This window comes from Glandiceps talaboti, chromosome 2, assembly GCF_964340395.1.
Source record: "Glandiceps talaboti chromosome 2, keGlaTala1.1, whole genome shotgun sequence".
NCBI lineage: Eukaryota > Metazoa > Hemichordata > Enteropneusta > Spengelidae > Glandiceps > Glandiceps talaboti.
The window spans coordinates 30,860,500-30,881,892 of NC_135550.1; the positions used below are offsets into that span (position 1 = coordinate 30,860,500).

Sequence of the window (21,393 nt, forward strand, 5' to 3'; positions counted from 1 at the left end):
ACAGTATCACGCAAATAAACGTCAACAATATTGGCGCGCGTTGGACCGTGGTTGGGACTTCCTTCTTGTCAATGTTCTACACCAAAAACATGTAACTGTTGGGTTTGGTTTAAATTTTGGCACGGAATCAGAAAAGTATAACTTTGCAAAGAATCTATTTATTTCACTTGGTAATCTCCAATCAATGCATTAGTCATCCAATGATGCAAGGCATTGAAACCATTACAATACAGATTTTTCTTTCCAAACTTCGATGGATCTGACCAGCTATGTCATCGAGGCAACTTTGACCTCAAACTGACACAGTTCTCAATATTCAGTATGCATTTTTGACGAGGTGAAATGTCAGGTGAACAATGTTTACACAAAATGTGTGTCATTTTTCTCTCGTTAAAATTAATTCCAAATTCAGATTGATCTCGCATATGACTTGTTTCGACATCCTAGACCATGGATGAATAAGTATAAATTTTGTGAAAATTTATTCCATGTAAGATGCACGCGAACCTTTATCGCAATATAGTCAGGTGGGGTAGTCACTATTCAGGCGATCTTCGTACCTGATTATCTATATATCTTGTTGTCTTACTAAACTGGACTGTGGGACTGCTACGGTTAGAAACCTAGTCGAGGGGACAAGCTATCTATATGCTATCGTTTATGCTCTGGACTCTTTTCCAGGGTGAACTTAAACATAGTAACCCCAAGCCTTGCATTCGAGACCATACCTGTGCGTCTGATTGTCTCTTTAATGCCAGGACTACATGCCTCTCTATTTGTTTCAAAAAATTCGACCAGATACAATTTTTTTCTCTGTGTTCTTGTCCTGTCTAAGTTTACTAGTGCCGGTCGTTCAATCTAACAACTTCAAATGCATCACTGTATGGTTACACAATGTGGACCAACTTGGCGAACAATACTCAATATTGGGTTGGAGGTGATGACCTTGACGATTATAGAAATAGATAAAAGTCGGACACTGGAGGACGAATCGGATTCTGTATAATCTTTTAATAATTAATAACGCCTCAACGGACATTCCAAATATCAAAATTTCATAACAATATATAAAACTCTAAATAAACACCTTATTTACAAGAATTCACAATTCTATAGTTAAACGATAAAAGCATGTCATGACATCTTTCTGTGATGGTCCCTGATTGAAAATTGATAATTAGTCTGCGAGTATCGTAGAATGGGTACGATAACAGCGCCGACTCACCCCTTGTTGGTTCCCATACTGATTCAGGAATATGGTTCACGTCTAAACAGTCAAATGATACAACAAAACACACAAGTTCACATAAACCTAATCAGACAATTAACAAAGGTACGTACTTCCCCAGTACGAGTCTATAAACTGGCCAGAGTGTGGTAGAACGTGGAGATAAGACTTCTATGCTTGTCTAAATATCACTAAAACGTGATAATATGCATTGAAATCAAAGTATAAGTGAATGGTAAATATAATACTGATAAAAAAAACTCGGCACTTTATGTGACTATTTCATACAGTTCATCAACTTTGTGATAGTGTGCAACGTAAGACTGCAACTTTTCTTTGTTTCTGTTGTGATTTCCGTGATGTAAATTTACATTTTTGTGTATTTACTACGTCATAACGCCAACAAATGTTAACAATTAAAGGGTTATTTCAAAAGCAATATAAGGTAACGAAAATTCTTCATTACTACTAGTACTACTACTAGTCTTACAAATCCCACAGAAATAAATAATACACAGTATATGTTGATGAGTTGAATTATTGCAATAGTAACTACATTTGCAGGCAACCATTATTTGTGAATGCTACTCGACACTGTGATTAAATATCAAAATATTGACCCATCTATAACTGATATAACACAACATTATTGCTGAGGGTTGAACCAACCTTCAGACAATTTGAAAGAATGTTTCTTTGTCTGTGGTTAAACTCACTGCCTGATAAACTAAAAAAAGAGTACCAGTAGTTGAAAGAAGTTGATTTGACAGGTCGAAAATCATACATGATCTCTCAGAATTACATACATTTATTCTTTTTTCATGTATAACAACTGTAATTGCACTATCAAGTTTTCGCGCCTATAGCTATGGATATGATATTAAGTGCGGGGAGACACTGACTGCAGTACTTTAGTAATGACATGAATCTTATGGAGCAACCAAACATTTGTATTGTCTCGTCTCTCCTGATCGCCTATAATCATCAGCATGACAGATCAAATAACGATCGTGATACTAATAGCATGGAACGTGAGATACATATGTCACCATGATTTATATCCTGTCGGGCTTTCACTCGGAAGGTGGCCTTAATACAAATGTAATGATAATTTCCGTTGTTGTTGTCTTCCCGTCCTTCGTCCGTCACTTCTTGTATAAGTGTTTTTAATCGTGTTCCTTTTAAAATGTATTGGAACCTTCACGGTGGACGATGTGATTACTTTATGGAGGCAGTGACCATGATGAATAGGAGTAATGGACACGTACCACACAAAAGATGGTGGAAGTTGATCTGAGGAAGTATACAGGGAAACTTTGGATATCTACTCGTCTGGTGTACGACTTCCTGAACCATCGATTGTAGATATGCATGGTGAGTCAAACCATGGTGGGGTTTTTGACGGTCGGTAATGTGATATATTTAGCGATAGTGACGAACTTAGTGAAGGTGATTTCACACGTACGTATTGTTCCTCCTTGAGGTTCGATCACCAATTATTACTTTTGTAGAATTAGTCTGTAATCAGTGTGACGCTAGAACTTACACGTATCAAAAATACCTTTCATGGTCGTTGGCGTGTTGCGCAACTGTTTAAACGAGTCGTCAGTTGTTCAATTTATGTCTCCATTTTCATTCTTATTTTAAAATATCATATATACATGACGTATATTGCAAACAAATCGCCATAATTTTCTTTTCAGTGTTGACATGGTCTAACTGTTTGTTTGTTTGTTTACATTACTGGAGAAACACGACAATTTGAATGTTGTGGCGGCAAATCACGTCGGAACGCGAACAGCTTCTACGAGACTTCAAGTAATCATAATTTCATCAACCCCATATACGTATATATAAACAATGCATAAACAGACTGACTGTATATAGTATGTTTAGCAGTTCTCCTAAGAAATTCCTTGTGAACATTTATATCAACTTTAATAATCCTGTCCTTTGGAGCCATAACTCTAGGTATTTTGGTTGCGGCAAGAAAAGGGTGATAGTGATTTATCACTCGACATAATTTATTGCATAACTGTTTTTGTAAAACGTGGCGCATTGTTACCAGTGGAAAGTATGATTGTCTTTGATACTGGGGATAGTACAGGCTTGACTAGCAAGACAGTCATAGTTGGTCCTTGCCCTATCAGCTGAGTGTGCAAAAATCACTTCTCAATATTTGGCTACAGAGGTAGACATGAAGATTACTGGCATAAAAAGCAGACCAACTCTGAAGAATGGTGCCAAAAGTATGAAGTTTCATCATTCAACATACCAAATGAGTTAACTTCTACATAAATACACCAAATCATATAAACTTACATAAATACATCTGGATGACAAACACCTTCATCCCCTAATTCTGCAAATTGTACAAAGGAAAGTCATCAATTCAAAATTTCATTTGACACACTTAAAGTACATGCAGTAAACTGCATTATGGGTACAATCACCCATGTTGTCAGTTATTGTTGTATACATTAGATGTATGCCAATGGTAGCATCAGTTGATTGGCTGATTTAGGATATAAGCTTATCTCAAATTCTAATAATTTCCTTCTCTGTTCTGTATAAAGTTGAACATGTCTGATGAAAGTGTAAATTTATGAATATGCCATAAATACTCTAAAAGAACATGGTTGGAAGTGGAATGAAATTCTTGAACTTAAAATCTTGTCATGTAATTTTACAAGATAGTGTCACACATTGATTTTTTAAAGATTCAAAATCTGGATATAATCCAGTCCACTTTCACCAAATTGTAGCCTAGCCAATACCACATGCCAACTATTACCACCATTGAGTGGTTTCTTTACATAATTGTGGCATTAAGATTTCAGATCATAACATTTTTGGTTGACCAGAATGATCTTTAGCATGAATGCTAAATGTTAGTAAATGATGAAGTGAGATATGGTATTTTTTATTACCTGATAACTGTGTTATTACTCTTCCACTACCAACCTACATCAAAGAAGTATACCCATAAATGTGCCTATCACACTGATGCAGTTATTGATAGTTCTTATTAAAATTTTCCTGGGACGTCTCTATCTGGTGAAGCATCATCACTCATGATGCTGCTGGTAAAACTAGAAGGAAAGATAACAAAATTGTGCAGTTATAAATATCTTTAGTGCAGTCTTGTTGAAGTAGCCAAACACAATGGCTCAGATTGTTCCATACAAGACTGCTGACAGTGATGATATGAATTGTCATTTTCTTCCTCAACCTCTGTGTTTGCATCGTGACATACAGGACAGCATGTTTTAATATTTTTGATGGCATGGACCCAGTACTCTCTCCTGTCCTCCATGAGACGAAGTTTGGCCTTCAAGGCTATGTTTGCATCTTGCAGATCTTCAATTATCTAAACACAAGAATCAATATTGAAATTGCAGTCAGCGAAAAGGGATCTATAGGGTGTGCTCCTGGTTTAAGTTTTCTTTCGGGATCAGTGGTTTATTTTGAACCCATTCTGTTCTTCAAATTTACAAAACGTAATCTATAGGTCAAAACATCAGTTTCATAGAACCGGGAAAAGAGGGCATCTTGAAAACAGCACCAGGCCGGACTTGACCTAATAGTCGAGTCAAAAAGTTCTTGTGTTCTTCCAGGCCTCGTATCTTCTCATGAAGTTCTGCGTTAGCCTCCTGCAAGCGTTCAGACTCCTACAGGATCAAATGCAAATTAATGGGCAACACTATGATAACTGGCTATGAACTTTACAACTTAACATACTGTACTCTATTTCCATAAGTACTACAGATAATGCTTACCATGTGAGTGTTGATAAAACAGGGTGGCCTTATCAAGTGGGGTGATACATTTAACAAAGTGATAACCTCAATTTGAAACTCACATCTGTCAGATAACATATACAGTTTACAACTAAAGTCGACTTGCCACCTTTTGTCTCTTAGTTGTGAATAGATTCTATCATCTGCCTTATTTTTCTGACAATCTAATCTATAACTTACCATTTACATGCAAATTTGTGTATTTATGGCAAAGTGTCATGTTATTCAGAGTTACAACTAAATACAATATATTTTATATATTTTCACTACCTGACCTTAGTATAAGGTCAAAAGTGTTCTATCCTTGTCAAACTTGTTCTAACGAAGGCTCTTACTTTCAAGGTTAAAATATTTATTGCCTGATCAACTTCAAATTACCCAATAGGGAACTTGCAATCCAGACTGAGCATGCTCAGACGCAAAGGACTAGGGGATTATCTGTGGTTATCGTAATACCTAATCTGGAGCTACCAATAAAAAAACCTCCCAAAATTGTCAGGGTAAACTATGAATTGACCATTCGTGGTTGCAAACAATGTAAAAGTATTGTGTACAATACCAATTCATTAGTATTTATTATCACATTTCCCATGATGTAACATTCAACATGGCGGGTTTGCAAGTTCCCTATTAGTTGAAAATATCTGAGATTGCAGTCTATAACTCTGTTATCAATACTTTCATTGAGGATTAATTGCTTGTTGCATCCTGCCCCTCAATCATAGCAATCTAAAGGATTTTGGCTACAAGATAAATATGACTACTCAGTACTGGCACAATATTTACTCTTGTTGACAATAGTTTGTATAAATGACCAAGTTATTTATTTCCATTTTGCGATGGATTGTGCATCATGAGAGAGAGAGAGAGAGAGAGAGAGAGAGAGAGAGAGAGAGAGAGAGAGAGAGAGAGAGAGAGAGAGAGAGAGAGAGAGAGAGAGAGAGAGTGTGTGTGTGATAGTGATGTGTGACACTCTTTTTTCCTTCAAATTAAAGTATGCAATCAAAAGAAAACAGTCAAGGTGTGGATTGAGCTTTGTCCATTTACATGTACTTCATTTGGATGGGGTGCTATAGAAAGTTATGTTGTATTACAGAGATAGTGTTACAAATTATTACATTATGTTAAAATATTCTATGATAGACTAGGGACAAGTCAGTTCAGAATAGAACAGAATAGAATAGAATAGAATAGAATAGAAAAGAATAGAATAGAAAAGAAAGGAAAGGAAAAGAATAGAATAGAAAAAGAAAAGAATATGAGAGGTAGAATAGTGAATAGACTAGAAAAATGAGATAAAATAATGTGAACACCGAGTATTGACAATGGTGCTTATTCAAAGGAAAATGAAGACTATTTCCGACAAGAGTAAATAGTTAGTTTTTTGTTCATTATTAGTATCGTCATATCTACCTATCCTTTTGAACAGTTATGCTTGACCTACTCTAAAATGTGCTTACTAAGTATGTCTTCTCTATTGAAGTAAGTCTCTGTGTTCTCCAGATCATGATGATGATGATAGCTGTACGAGTGGTTGCATCATACCTTCTACACACTCTACTATATCAAATTATCATGTCGTTATATAACAACCCCACCAACATGGCTCATCGTTCATATTTGAATCACGGTCTACAAATCACCACTGTTTCTTACCTTCGTGAGGGAGTCGGAAGATTCTCGCTTCCTATTTCTGTATCTCGTGGCAGCCATTTTGTTTTGTTCACGACGTTTCTGTCGTCTGTCTTCTTCGGCAGCCTGTGCAACGTAAATGAAGTAGGTGTCAATAGCAATACTATACTGAAGGTAAAATGGGTCGGGGAACAGAGGCATTATGACTCTACGAGAGTACCCACGATATGTAAGTTTGGCGAGCCAATCGTATTACCAACTGGGCAATATTGCAATGAGTTGCAGCTTCATATGTCATGACATTAGTCAAGATGAAGGATTCCCCTCTGTGGGTGTACCCACGGTTCAAATAAACAGTACTTTGCTATGTCAGGCAAGGTGATCATGCTACGTCCGTAGCGTTTGTCAATGCTGTAGGGATACACTTGTAGTTGTACGCTAACCTGACTAGGTAATCGATATTGTGACACGTACCTGTGCATTTCTGGTAAGACTGCTCATGTCGATTGTTAGTCTGAGCCCACTAGTTTCGGGTTGAACCCACTCTCCAACAGCTGCAGCATCTCCACTAGTGCACTTAAATCCGTATATGCCTTGTAAATTGATACCTTGCTGACCCGTCGTGTCCTCGCTGCCTGTATGTGTTGTTGTCTGTTGATGCGAATTGCTTGCCATGATAGTTCTTTTCTCTTTTGAATATCTGGTTGAAGTCTTCAACGGAACAGTTCGAACATAATATTTGACTTCGCTCACTAGCTCGTTTGTGTAAGAATGACGTTGCGTGAGACGATTCGTAGTTTAAATCGTAGTCTCTTGCAATCACATGCCGGTATTGCAACATCACCTGATTATAATCGTAGGTCGGGGGGATCCCAAAGTATGACGAGGTGACGTCAGCAATCACATGACGGGGAAAGGCCCGGATGCTTGGCAAAGATGATGTAATCTCGAAACGTGATTTCATCAGCGATATCATGCATATGCATATTAATGCTGACATGACCTATTTAAATTTCACCAGACATAGCTGATTAATATTCATCGTCGTCAGTAGTGACGTCGTCAGCTCATCTGCCCTCAGCCTGACCTGTATTGTTCAGTCTGTTCGTACCTGATTTAATATGCGTGCGCCACACTCAACACTGCCACGGATCTGACATCTTCGACGTATCAAACTACCAAACTGTAAATATATTCGATTTATTTCCACCGATCAAATTAAAGATAAGACCATCATTTATCAACCTAAATTTGGATATTTGATGACATGTACACAAAACAGCGTGTCCTACTTCAATGACACTTCAGTCACTCAAGGTTATGTTGCTATTATATTTCAGACAGGGAGCTTGTTTGTACGGTGGCGGCCTCCGAGGGTTTGTCGATCCCAGACATGTATTTTAAATAACAAAACATTACATTTAATTGTTCTTTTAACAGTGTTGTCTTCGACAAATAACAAATAAACCCTTCAAAATTAAAATGTGTAATTTTTCACATTTAAAAAAAAAAGTAGCCGTATGGTGGCGATGGTTGCCATGGGGACCCATTCCCCCCTAGACGGATAGACTTGTGCAAAGATCAGACTATAGATTTATATATAAGATCTGTCACTTTTTGTTTGCCTTTCCGACTACATTTTAATACATGCCTCCGAGTCAGACGGATTTTAATTCGAAGTAGCTGAACTGGCGTACATTATGTGTTCACACGATTGCCGGTGTCCTTGCGTTAGGTTCTTAGTTGTTTGTGTTTATGTTTATAATGTCGATTATTTCGTCTATTTTGGTCACATTTTGTCTTCATGTTTTGCCCAATTTCCTATATATTGTTATCATCATGTCACTGACTCCTTTCACACTTCAATATTACGGTTTATTTTTCATCCTGTTATTTACAACATATTTTTGTCAGATTTGTTGTCATTGGCTTGCTGCACGTAACATGCTCAACACTGTTCAACTAAGTTCTGTCCCCTCTCCTATATTTTATTGAAAATAACAGGACACGTTCAACAGTAATCTACCATCGCATTGGTACAAATTGTATCCTGAAAAAAAAACAAGATAAAATTATTGAAAACCGCATTATTACAAATTTATTGAAAACCGCAATGTTACAAATTTTATCCTAAAAACCAGGATAACAATTTTTGGAAAATAGTGAACATATAGTACTGGAATTCTGATAATGAAAAGGGTACTTGAAAGATAGACTTTGGCAATAAAATCACAGGTGATGATTCCCATGTATTTATTCCTAAACACCCAGCAAAGACTTTACTCATTTTTTGCCCTTCAATAATTGTCACAATTTTTGCCGCCATGGCCCATGTCGTATTTGTTGATGTTGATATACGAAAAGTCTAGTCCCATTGTTAATCAGTAGCGGCTTCTGATAAACCTAAATTGTGCAGTTCCTATAAAATGTTTAAGTGTTCGATCAATAACTTCTTACAGTAACTACTTAAATGTCAACATTTCTGATTAGTTACATGTAGTATTTAGCGCAAAGGTTCCAGTTGATTCTCTTATAACTTTAGATTGATAATGAATGAAACTGTAATGAAATCTAATTAAATTTTGTTTACATGTGGTTTATAGTACGCCTAGGTACAAATTCGTGCTAAATTCGTTGTAGCCATGACCTGCGTAATGAAATGGTAATATGACGAATTTCACCAATGTAATTAAAAGGTTTGTATTTTGTCTATTTGGTGGAAATTTGCGGGTCACTGGACATTTAAATACTGGTTGGATAATCTATGACCGGTTAGAAGACCAACACAACACGGAAACGTGAACGATGCTGTCATATCACCTACACGGCTTTCAGCAGGCCGTGTCATTTCTTGTAAGAACTGAAATGGTCAATGTTAATACGATACTGGCTGGACAAGGTTGCAACCAAAACAAGGAATTGCTACAGTTACCTGCTATTTGCCTATTAACTATTTTACTCTTCCTACGGCATTATCCTGACAGTTTGATGTCGTGGAGGTATACCGCTCTTCTGAGTTACATACAACAAGCCCGTGCCGTGTATGAACATTGTCGTATAAAACGTGTCCATCGTGTTACTAAAACTCAAAGAGAACATAATTTCTTTTTTTAACAGATAAAACTCTGGTGACATAATTGTTTTTTTCGCACTTAAGAGTATTTACTAATGACAGGATATTGAATGCGACGTTGTTCAGTCGATGTCTCTGTTCACGGTCGCCGGCCACAATAAGCCCGACGCGGCATATCCGCCCGCACGTCCAAACAAACGGGAAGCTCGAAGCAGTGGGCAAAAATCCAAATGACCATCGCATGGTTGCTGCGCCATTATTTAGAGTCAAAGTCAAATTAAAACATACATGTACTGTAAATTTTCATATTTTTGAAACATCGATAGGAATTTTAAAGAGCTAAATATTAGGATTTTCGTTGTGTGTACTGTGTATATATGCCCGTGTGAATTCTCCGATGACGCATCGACAACAATTATGTATTGCAATATAGAGCGGCAACTGAGCACACTACTTTTCAATTCGTTTAATTTTCAGTCTTTGTTTCATTTAAGACTATGAAAACAATAAAATGAATAAACAATTACTTAATCCACTAACTGTTTTCATTTATACGCCCCCATCATTTCTTTCTGATTGTTTTTTCTCAAAATATTTCGTAGTGCATCATGCGACTCGGACTACCAAACAAACGACACACCGTACATGATTACCTTACACGGCTACTCACAATCCTCAGGATTTCCTTCGATTTTCCGCCGATGTAACTAATACCAATTAGAAGATCTAAAACTGCCTCGGGGTCTTATCCTAAATAAACGAATCAAGGACAGTTATACAAAATAAACAGAAATTCTGGAACAAGCAAAACAAACAAAAAACATTTGCCCATGTTATCAGACAAAATTGCGGGGACTGTCGGTGATACAACTTCTGGTACGTACCGTGTTAGTGATGTACACGGGCAAGTTGTCCATCCTGGTAAAAGAGAATCGAGTTTCAAATGCCCTCGACTTTAGAAGGCCGAAGGAAATGATATTCAATTTGACGCCTTCGTCTATTGATTTAAATAAGGATTATTTTTCATGATTCATGATGTGGTTATTTGATAATAGTACCTGCTACTTTCCCTCTACTGTTGACATCAAAATGTGTGTTTTATCATTTAATGTCAGTATTGCAAAGCTCTAATTAAAAGCCGAATGTGTTGGCGATGTTGTTTTCGTTTTTGTTGCTACTGCTATTTTATAGGGATGGCCGTTGGATGATGATGATTGTTGTTGTTGGTTGGTGCTGTTGTTGTTGATGATGATAGTGATAATGATGATGATGATGATGATGATAATGGTGGTGGTGGTGGTGGTGGTGGTGGTGGTGGTGGTGATGGTGATGATGACGATGGTGACGCCGACGACGACGACGACGACGACGATAGTATTGCGGGGAATAGAAACTTGAAGGAGGGGGTTGAGGAGAGGGATAAGAGTAAATGAGACAAGGGTGATGATGATGATGATGTTATTATGTGTGTTGCCGATCAGTTTTGTGATAATGGGGCATTCACCTTGCCCACATGACTATCTGTACAACAACGGTTTATCATCTTCTTGTTTATTAAAATGTGGGCGCCACATGTGACCGACTAGTCGCGACAGCAACACCGCTAGCTGTATTTCATTTTAATTGACCATTAGTTTAGTTCGAATCTCTAACTTTAATACCTTGTCATTGGTACATATCACCCGTAATCTACCCTTGTTTTGTTATGACAGTATTTGTGGTTTGAAGTCTCACCAAAAAGACTCCAAAAGCCTGGGAAATTAACAGCCTATAATCTCATTGCCATTATTGTCTAAGTGCTTCGATAATTTCGAGACGACGGCGGGAAACAAAAGACATATATAATTGCCGTGAAGACGAGACAGTGAAAGAATTTTTGTGATTAATGTTGAGATATTGGTGGATTAGTAGAAATGTGATAACTGTGCATCGATAAGGCGCTTTTTATGAACGATGGACCTAAAGACTGCATAAGTGCAAAAACAAAAATTACGAGGTTGCTAATAGCCATACATGGATGGCTTGTGACCGACAGTCGGAGCGTGAGTCTCCAACAGGTGTGCAATTAGTAACGGTAAGCCGTATGACAGGCCGCGGAAACAACAAAACAACAGAGAAAAGAACGGAAACGGTAGAATAATTCAACGCGGAAATTAGCCAAGGGAAGAAACAGTAACCCGTTGTTTTGTAATCAATACTATAGGGTGGTTGTCAACAATGCATGTTGTCAAGTTTCGGTTGAAAGGTTAGGCCGTCTAATGGCTCTAAATTAGCAGTGGATTCACTGCACGCTGTTGTGTGCTGTCGACACTGAAACGAACAGACGTATTCGTTTTCCGCTAGAGTTATCCGCTTCAACGCAGCCCGAGTTGAATTATGGCTTTCCGGCTGCTTATTTACATACTTCATTATCGGATCCATATTTAGACTGTTGTCGAGTGGATGTAAATGACCTGTCTACGGTCACAATTTTCTTCATATCTGTACAATATGGTCTGCGTTGATATGTGAAAAACAAAACAAAAAGCGGGACAATGGTTATTGCTTGTTGACACTTAAGACAGACACGGGGACAGACACCGCATGTTGTGTTACAAAAAACTGACCACAGTAGATGAAGGTCAAATAAGGCCAAGAAAATGCGGCTCTATGTCAGAGATGATCTTTTGTGTCTGACGCATCGCTGTGACAACTGTTCCTGGCACGCGACCAGGCGATATTTTTTATTGACTCTGAAAGCGAGCACCGTTGTAAACTACACGCGTCTGTAGTCATAACAGATATCATAAAGCATAATACCATGCAAAGAACTACCCAAATCGATTGCCTAAACTGTCGGATTCTTGGACAGGTCATCAACAGTATTACCGTCTCCACCCGCGAGGTGAATGCGGCATGTCAGACATGTCTGGGCCTCACGTTTGCAGCTTTTCAAAATGATAGCGTTTGGTGTAAGCCGAAAGAGACGTCGGCATTCTCAAAGGGATTCTATAAACTTTGTCTTGCTAAAACCCAGTTAAACTGCCGACTGCCAAAGTATTGTTTTTATGGGTCTCGAAGGCCAGGTTTGAAACATCAAAAGAGAGGGTATAGAGTACACTATTTGATTAGCTGGCCGACCATGAAATTGATTATAAGTTGATTAAGAAATAAACACGGAAAAGCGAACTCAAGACTAAAACTGTAAAAAAAAGAAATGAAACGAACACAATTAAGTCACCCAATTTCACTAATGTAAATCCTACTTGTTGCATTGATGGATACAACACAATGGAACTGGAAAATAAACTATACATCCATTAGACTTGTCAGTAAAACAATGTCTGTGTTTCTAGACAACAATGGCCTCTACCAACTTTACAATAGTGTTTGTGTCTCATCCATTGTCCGATAGTCCAGTTCTCGGCTACTTAGTAAACAATTACTTCTGTTTCTCGATATTTCGCCTGCCCCCTTTCTCTGTCCAATCTTTTTTGTCCCAATGTACTCTTTTCCTTCTCTATTTTCCCACCTGTCCAGCTTTGCCTATTACCTCTTCATCATATCATTTTTTCGAAGCCCAAATCTTTATCATTGTTTTCGGCCCCTTCTCGTCTGTTTGTTCGTTTCTTCATTACTTCCCTTCCTCCACCCTCCACCATTTCGTACCCCTTTCTGTCTCCCACCATTCATTCTTCTCTCCCATTCTCAGTTATCACTTTTCTGTCCGTCCGTCCGTCTGTCTGTCTGTGTCTGTCTGCCTGCCTGTCTGTCCGTCCTTCCGTCCGCCTGTCTGTCTGTGGCCGTCCGTCTGTCTGTCTGTCTGTCTGTCTGTCTGTCTGTCTGCCTGCCTGCCTGTCTGTCTGTCTCCCTCCCCCTCCCTCTCTCTCCCCCCCTCTCTCTCTCTCTCTCTCTCTCTCTCTCTCTCTTTCTCTCTCTCTCACCGAATGACCACCACTTGGCAACATGTTTATTAATCTCTTTATTTGTTTGTACAAAAATATGACAGTAATCCTGTTTGATTTATAATTTCACCAATAAAGAATTAATACCTCAACCACAACTTTTTAAAAACAAAAAGAAATGAAAATGTCGACTTCAGTTTGAAATTATAAGTGGAAGCATTTTTGTGTTCCGACGGAAAATGAATGTGACGACAATGATGGTAGCCAAATAATTAAGTACACAAGTTTAAGATGACAACACATCGCATTTTCAGCATCGTCATAAACATCTGTTAAAACTATAATGAAATTCACACGTCTAGAGAAAAAAAAAAAAAGTTTATGAATGAACAAGGAATGTAATTAGGAGCTATCATTTAAATGGTGAACTTGTAAAAACGCAACAACTTGAATAATGAAAGACAATATTTCGCTCCTTTTATGTTTAGAATTTGAAAGACGATTTACACCAAATACCAAAGTTGTCAAACCCAATGAAAATAAAATGAACGACTCGAATAAAAATACCGTAATTTGACTTGAAATTTGAACAAATGTTTTGGCTTTTACCTGATTTAAATACAATACATTTGGATCACTGTCGTTTTCGAGGTTGATATACAAAAAGAACATATCTCCTAAGAATGAAGTCCTTTGTTCTTAAAAACCACGGTTAAGCACATCCTTAGGACCTTGTGACCATCGAAATAAAAGCTATTATTGAATTCGAACTTAAAAGGTCGAACTAATTTAAGTTCGCGTGTTCAATGCAAAAAAAACAACAACCTTAAAGTCGAACGCTAGGTGTTGTTTGCGTGCCAAACCTTTCTGTAAGTTACCTGAGCTTTACCTAGATGGATGTTTCTTTTTAATTTTTTTCAAGGTTTTATGTGAACGGCAATGACCATGGCCGCTATTCGCGCACAAAAAAAAACGACGCAAAAATATTGAAGTGCCCTGTAAAGAGCACTAAATATACAACACTGTATAAACTGAGGTAGATGAAACAATCACATCAGGAAAGGACACAGGCTGACGGAATGTCGGATTTTTTGGCTAAAAGCCAGGATTGCGACACGCAAACCAATCCTTGGCGTTCAAGGTCCTTTGATATTCTTTCTTATATCTCGAACAAAAAAAAGAAGAAGATAAAAACGTCAGGTAGAAATTGTATGAAATTCTATACATGTCCCTGTTCTTGCTAGGATTTTCCCCTAGGATACAAGTTTCCACGGCTAATTCGGCGTCACAAATTGCCCTCAGGATGTAGACTATGAGAGATTATTATCTTCAACCTCTGTTGATGAGTTCAGCTTTCTTTCAACTCATACACCTGCATGCTTTCACACAAAGTGACAAATTTACGACGTACTTTCACCAACTCAATGTTTCACTTGAGGCCGGTTCTGATGATTTGTTTACAAACAAGTCAAGTCTACTAGATCATCTGTAATCCACCTGTATAGTGCGATACTGGTAACACGGCAGTGTGTTCTGGCAGAAATGGCGTCTCCATTGCGTCAGCAGTTGGAATTTTCGTCGATTCGTCGAAATGGGTACTGGCATTCAATTCGGCAGTGGGTCGCATCAAACAAAGAACCAAATGTGACTGTAGAGTCTCTGACAAGTACTTTTTCTCAGATTCCAGTCGCGCGATGTTTGCCTTTAATTTGGCGTTAGCTTGTTGTAAACGCTTTGTCTCCTGTGTAATTAACAAAAAATAAAGGGAAAAATCAAATAAACTTAGCATTCCTAAAATAAATTGTCATCATTCTGAATAAAATTATTTCTTTAACAAACGATTTTTAATAATGACAGTCATGTTTGCATTGGGTTGCAATGAGATTGTTCGTTTTGTATTGATCTATAGTTATCTGCGCGATCTGAATATTGTCATCACCATGACTATACTAACATACGTTATTGTCAACCCCTGTTGAAAACAACAATTCCTGTTTGAATACAATGTAAAGAGCCCAACATACTTTTGTTTTTTCTGAACATAAACCCATCTCTACTTATGTTCAAGTTGCATATGAAGGGAAAATCCGATGTAGTTTGATTAACAAATGACTTTTAATCGCCGTCAAACAACAGGCAGACAGAGACCCAACGGAAATGCATTGTTTCCTAGGTTGGAAACTTTGGCTGACGTTTCCATTTAGGCGGACAGTCGTTTGCGGTTTGTGGCTGATTTTACATATCAATCTCAAATCTACCAGGTCTCAGGTTCACAGAACAGACGCAGGTAAACAGTACATGCGCAAAAATACATGTTTTCAAGAAAAAAACAAGACATGGGTAACTATTAAATACCTGTTCCAGTGTTTCGGCTTTATCCCGCTTCTTAGTGCGGCACTTGGCAGCTGCGATTCTATTTCGTTCACGTCTCCTCCGACGCTTCAATTCCTCGTCCAATGTAAGCTGGTTTATCGAACGAGAAAGGGAATAGTATTAGTAACGGCACGCAGTTAGCAACCTCGAGTAAATGTTTATGGTTTTGATACGGTCTCCTCGTCAACAAAATGTACGCAAGTGAGAACGAAATGGGTCAATTTATAAAAGTTGGCGGACAGAAACAATGATGAAAATAAAAGAACTTCCTAAATATAAAACGCAGGAAAATCTCAGCCAAGTAGCTCAATTTTGTAGTGTCATCCATACAAAATGGCGACCTGTGCGATACTGAGTGCGACATTTCGTGTTGTTGGATTTCTACCCATACAAAACCATCGAATTTCAAACTAATTTATCAACTCTTGCACTCTTGAATGACATAGAAATAACAAAAATTTTAAAATTATTCGAAATTTACCAGAAATGTAAAAAGTAGAAGAGATTTCGAACCCAACGTCAGTGGACTATATGCCGTGTGGATACGACGTCTGATTGTCATTAACATGCAACGGTTCATAATACACACAGTTTTCCGTAAAATTCAAACACAAAATCTGAGTATTTTAAGCACTTACTATGTCTGGCTTTATTTGTCTGTCTTCTACCTTCAACTCGTTGAGTCCATGTGCTTTTCGCTTGGCCTGGATTGCGAATTTCAGCCCCTCTTTAATCAACATCGGCATAATTTCGTTCTGTATGATAGCTGCGCTTGGATCGCTGGACATTATGTCACTCTCCGGGAATTTGTCCACTCTGTCCCAGTCAGTGGACGTAGCCTGGTTGATCTGTAGTACGTTCATGACTGTTCGAATAAAATCAACCTGCAAGTGTGATAAAAATTTACGTTAAGAAAAGACGTAACAAAACAGACGCTTAATACACTACTGACCAAAACCACAACAACGAATGAGTCACGGCACTGCTTTGCAAGTGACCGGCTTTCAACTAACAAGTCTAGGCGGATCCAGGCCACTGTTTTACCAATAGGTATCAGGAGAAATTCTGTTTCCATCACGTTTCTACCCTTTTTATCAGAAACTCCTGACGTAAGCATTTCGTTTGTTGCGACATTTCACTGAGGCCATACTTGTAGTAAACAAAGCTAATACCTATGTGAATTTTCAGCTAAAATGTAGCGAATACCAAATAAAAGCAAGTCAAATTTTGTTACATTAATTTCCGACAAAAAATGTTGTCCAAATAGCTTTCTAACGAAAATTTAGAGCGAGAAAATGAGTCATTTCCAATTATTGATTGTTTATAGCTACACAATTTTGCAAACGGGGATTCCCGGGGTCTTGTATGCACTGAGCTCATGCATTTGCATAAGTTTGTATGGCAAGATACACCGCAAGTAGACAAAATCTTACCCTGGACGTAACAAACAATTCACTTTATGTCTGTCCAATATCAATAATTTGAAGTCTGTTAAAACTTTGACATTTCGATACACTTCGTCAAGTAAACTGTGCTTCTGTAAAGTTTGGAATGAATGAAAAACCAGTGCTAGGCTATGTGGCGATCGATGAACCCTACGTTGCTACACATACCAGAGGATAGGCAGCCGAAAAACAGCGATTTGACCGTCGAAATAGTGCCGAAAGCACGAAACCAGCAACTCTTCAAACTTAATCGAAGTCCAACAAATAAAATATTGAATTTTACATTTCTCACCTACCGATTTAAAGGGCCGAAGGTGCGAGCCAGCACTTCACGTGTAAATGTTGTTGTTTGAGTCCCGAAACAAGTCAGTACATGTACTCGTCTCGACTAAGAGCTTTTGTTACATTTGACGCATGCGCACTGTGCTCGTCAGGTGTGCAGCAGACCGCACTCGAAATTAGATGTATTTCGTTCGTCGTTTTTCAATCCCGTGTTTTCACCGAGTGCAAAATTAGAAATGACATCACTGTGAATAATTATTATGATCGCTAAAAGTAATATTGGTGTTTCTACTCGGAGCGTTTTCGATGTAAACAAATAACAAACCACGCACGTTCCAATGTTATGAATGATGGTAGTGGGCCTACATACTGTTATTCATTTGCCAATAAATCACTACGTAATGCATGTTTGATTTTACCGTTCTATGCAAATTTTATTATTCATAATTTCCATTGTGTTCTGCTTTGCTTTGCTTAAGTCAGCGTAAGTTTACAAACACCGCTACAAACTTGACGTCATTTTCTATATTTTGATTATCGTGTTTAGACACGCTATACTCAGCTTGCCACGAGAGGGCATACGACTTTGAGGCCACCGTTTTCAAAATAGATGTATGTCTGTATTGTACTGAGTTTCGGGTGGGAACATTATAGTGACTAACGTTCATGTCAAATAGTCAATTGATTGATAAAGAGATGTCCATTTATCAATTTAATCTTATTTCCTTCGGTTTAGTCTGAAGCCAATAACCTATGATTGTGTGACGGTAGAATCACGGCGTAGTAATCCCGGTTACACTATCGTGTTAACAAACCATTCATGTAAAATTTGCACACTTTGCAAATTTACAAAAAATCCCTCTCTTTTTTCTGTCTGTAGGTTTTGTTTCGTCCGAGACGAAAGTGTGAACAATGGCACGCGACTATAAAAGGCTGCAGCCGCTGATCAAAAGAGAAAGCTCTAGAGCTGAGAACGTCGTTGACTATACGTGTCAAACATAACAGCGTTTCGGGTCCAGCGATGCAGGGACTCGAGACTCTTACAAATACATCTAACGAAATAATAACAATCACTGTTTGAGTAATATAAGTTAAACCTCTTCTCAACATCACGAACTTTGAAAATCTAAAGTTTAGAGCGGTAAAATCACCATGGATTATACCGCATCGGCATGCACAGTAACACACGAATAATTTTTGCAAGTAATATGTTTCAGCATCTCTCTAACGTCTATAGTTTCACTACAGTATATTCCCATACAGTGACTGGTGACATACATGTAGTAATGATAATATCGGTGAACCAAATGAAATTTTATGACAAAATAGAAATATGAAATCTACTTACTGTAGTCTTTAACTTCAGTTAATATCTGTGTCGAAATAGACGAGGCATCAAGATATGACGTTTGGCTCCTGCTTGTAAGTGCCTGGTGTGTTTGATTTAAGGTGACAGACAGTTTGTGATAACTGAAACGCTAGATTGAATGTTTTATTTACAATGACAATCTCACAGACTGTACTGCACAGGACAATTCAATCTAGACAACAAAGCAAGCAGGGTGGTGGGAAGTCAATAGATTAATTACTCATTGCTTGTCTGCATTGTGAGTGTATCATCAAAACTGGTGTACTAGTCATCAGTTCGTATGTGTTTGTTTCATTAACATTCGATTGTATGTAAATTTTATTAATTTCAATCGAATCCATCACTAGGTAAAATATGTTATTCAAAAGTCTCACATGCAAATAAGAGGTACACCCCGGCCAGAGACTGAAGAGCAAACTCATATGAGCACCATATTCTACAAATAATAATATAATATACAGGTGTCGACAATATCCGACAGGAAGTCGCGTGAAATCGAGCTGTAATTATTCGTTTCCGAGATTACACAGGTGGCCTCGACATGTTAACACTGTGTCACTTTCACCTTGACCACATCAATTACATTCAGCTGACCCCTTGACCTCCATCCATGATGATTCAATACGTGGTAACGAGACTACGGGGATACGCCCTTGCTCAAGGTAGAATCATCGCAACGATCCACCTCAAAACCCGCGGAAATGAATGCATATTACGTGTCATAAACACAATGCTTCATGCATCGAAGTTATCGGCGGTTCGTTGCACCTTGTCTACTCCCATACATTACCTGGGAGTTCGTAGGCGCGGTTTCTCTTCTCGGGTTTCCCTTCATCGTGATGTCTTTCCACGATCATTATTCGCTCGTCAATATGTCTGTATTATGATATGACACACATAACTACATAATTGATAGCTCATAAGTCGTAAATTGTTTGGTAACGCAAACTAGTAGTTGGGAAATATGTGGATTTTTCACCAAGCAATAAATCATTTTGTCGGTTTTATATACAAGAAAGAAAGTTAATTGTCGGACATAACAGATGGAATAGTTTCCATATTTTTAGTGCCTTAAATATTTTGATACCGGTGAAAGATTTAATTATGTACTAGTAAGTTTATGTTAACGACACACTTCCAAGCTGGCAGACTTCTGCCTTTGCTTTCTCCATTCGCCATTTTTCTTTCGGTCCTCTTCGCCATTTCAAGATGAATATAATAATGAATGTGTTATCCCTTTCTGTGGCCATTGAAGTACACACATGCACATATACACAGTTTCATAAAGTGTCTACTTGTCTATTCTCATAAAATTATGATATATGATCGTTTGATCGGTAGGAACATATAGTCGTTTCTCATCCACATAAATATTGATTTGCATGGATAACTTCAATGATAAGTGCAGACAATATGGAACCGGATTGGTTTTATTTAAAATGGCGAAGAAAATAAACGTTTGACATTTAATTGGCAGTACTCTCAGCCTAGCTATACACTTGCAATGATTGAGCATAACTATCATCCACTGCTATTACCAGTGTCTTAGAGCCTGCACTTTCCGGTTTGTGTTTTACTCGTGGTGTTTAAACTTCCAAGGGATTGAATTTACCAATTTCGCTATAATATTTTAATTGATTTGATGGGGGAATGCACGAAAAAAAGTTACAGTTAGGTATTTTGTTCCAGGATTTGATGTCAGAGTGAAATGTTAATATTATGAAGCATTGTGAAAGTTGGTTCTGTCAGAGAGTTATATTTGCAATCAAATGAAAACTGCACACCTACACAACAGTGACTTTTAGCATAATATAGAAAAGATTGACGTCATTGTGGTTGTTCAAACATTTTCTCTGGGAAAGACGTAGACACATCTAAATGGAGAGAGTCGCTATACATGTAGTCTGGATGCCAACGTGGTCTCTAACTAAACCACGTCTTCGGTGAATGGAGGTGTAAATCGTAATGATTCCTTAGTAATGATACAGTATAGGAACTACATGTATAGTACAGCCTAACATGGGCATTATAGGAATAATTTGGCAAAATAATACAGCTGTTGACTACGGCTTACATGTTTCTTAACTTACATGTATTAGCCGTAGCTTTCACGCTGTTGTTCATAGACACCACGAACCCAGTATATTGCAGTATCCTGTTACATGTACAAAGGCTTGCTTAGCCATTTGCATGATTCGTTCGAGTCTTACAGCCGCCTGTTCATAGCCGTTGAAGTCTCCGCAATTTCAGGACTTCAAAAATCCAAATAAAAAACTGGTGAGTTTCCGATAACCGGACCTACCCTAG

General features: G+C 38.0%; 2 protein-coding genes across 6 annotated transcripts; both read right to left on the bottom strand.

The window, feature by feature from the left end:
* Positions 1-1,029: 1,029 nt before the first annotated feature.
* On the bottom strand, positions 1,030-7,521 carry LOC144449553 (protein c-Fos-like). 3 transcript variants are annotated; one of them, XM_078140122.1, is made up of 3 exons: positions 7,135-7,521; positions 6,685-6,786; positions 1,030-4,320 (listed from the first exon to the last, which is right to left on the bottom strand). In XM_078140122.1, exons 1-3 carry the CDS (start codon positions 7,333-7,335, stop codon positions 4,297-4,299), a joined length of 327 nt encoding a protein of 108 aa, XP_077996248.1. In that variant the 5' UTR covers positions 7,336-7,521; the 3' UTR covers positions 1,030-4,296. The 3 variants fall into 3 exon arrangements, with proteins under 3 accessions (XP_077996248.1, XP_077996232.1, XP_077996240.1); XM_078140106.1 differs by having other exon boundaries at positions 1,030-4,598; XM_078140114.1 differs by lacking the exon at positions 1,030-4,320 and adding an exon at positions 4,455-4,899.
* A 6,212-nt stretch (positions 7,522-13,733) lies between these two features.
* Positions 13,734-17,929, bottom strand: LOC144449531 (cyclic AMP-dependent transcription factor ATF-3-like). 3 transcript variants are annotated; one of them, XM_078140078.1, is made up of 4 exons: positions 17,732-17,929; positions 16,629-16,874; positions 15,973-16,080; positions 13,734-15,358 (listed from the first exon to the last, which is right to left on the bottom strand). In XM_078140078.1, exons 2-4 carry the CDS (start codon positions 16,851-16,853, stop codon positions 15,095-15,097), a joined length of 597 nt encoding a protein of 198 aa, XP_077996204.1. In that variant the 5' UTR covers positions 16,854-16,874; positions 17,732-17,929; the 3' UTR covers positions 13,734-15,094. The 3 variants fall into 3 exon arrangements, with proteins under 3 accessions (XP_077996204.1, XP_077996212.1, XP_077996220.1); XM_078140086.1 differs by having other exon boundaries at positions 17,728-17,929; XM_078140094.1 differs by lacking the exon at positions 17,732-17,929 and adding an exon at positions 17,004-17,041.
* Positions 17,930-21,393: the final 3,464 nt, after the last annotated feature.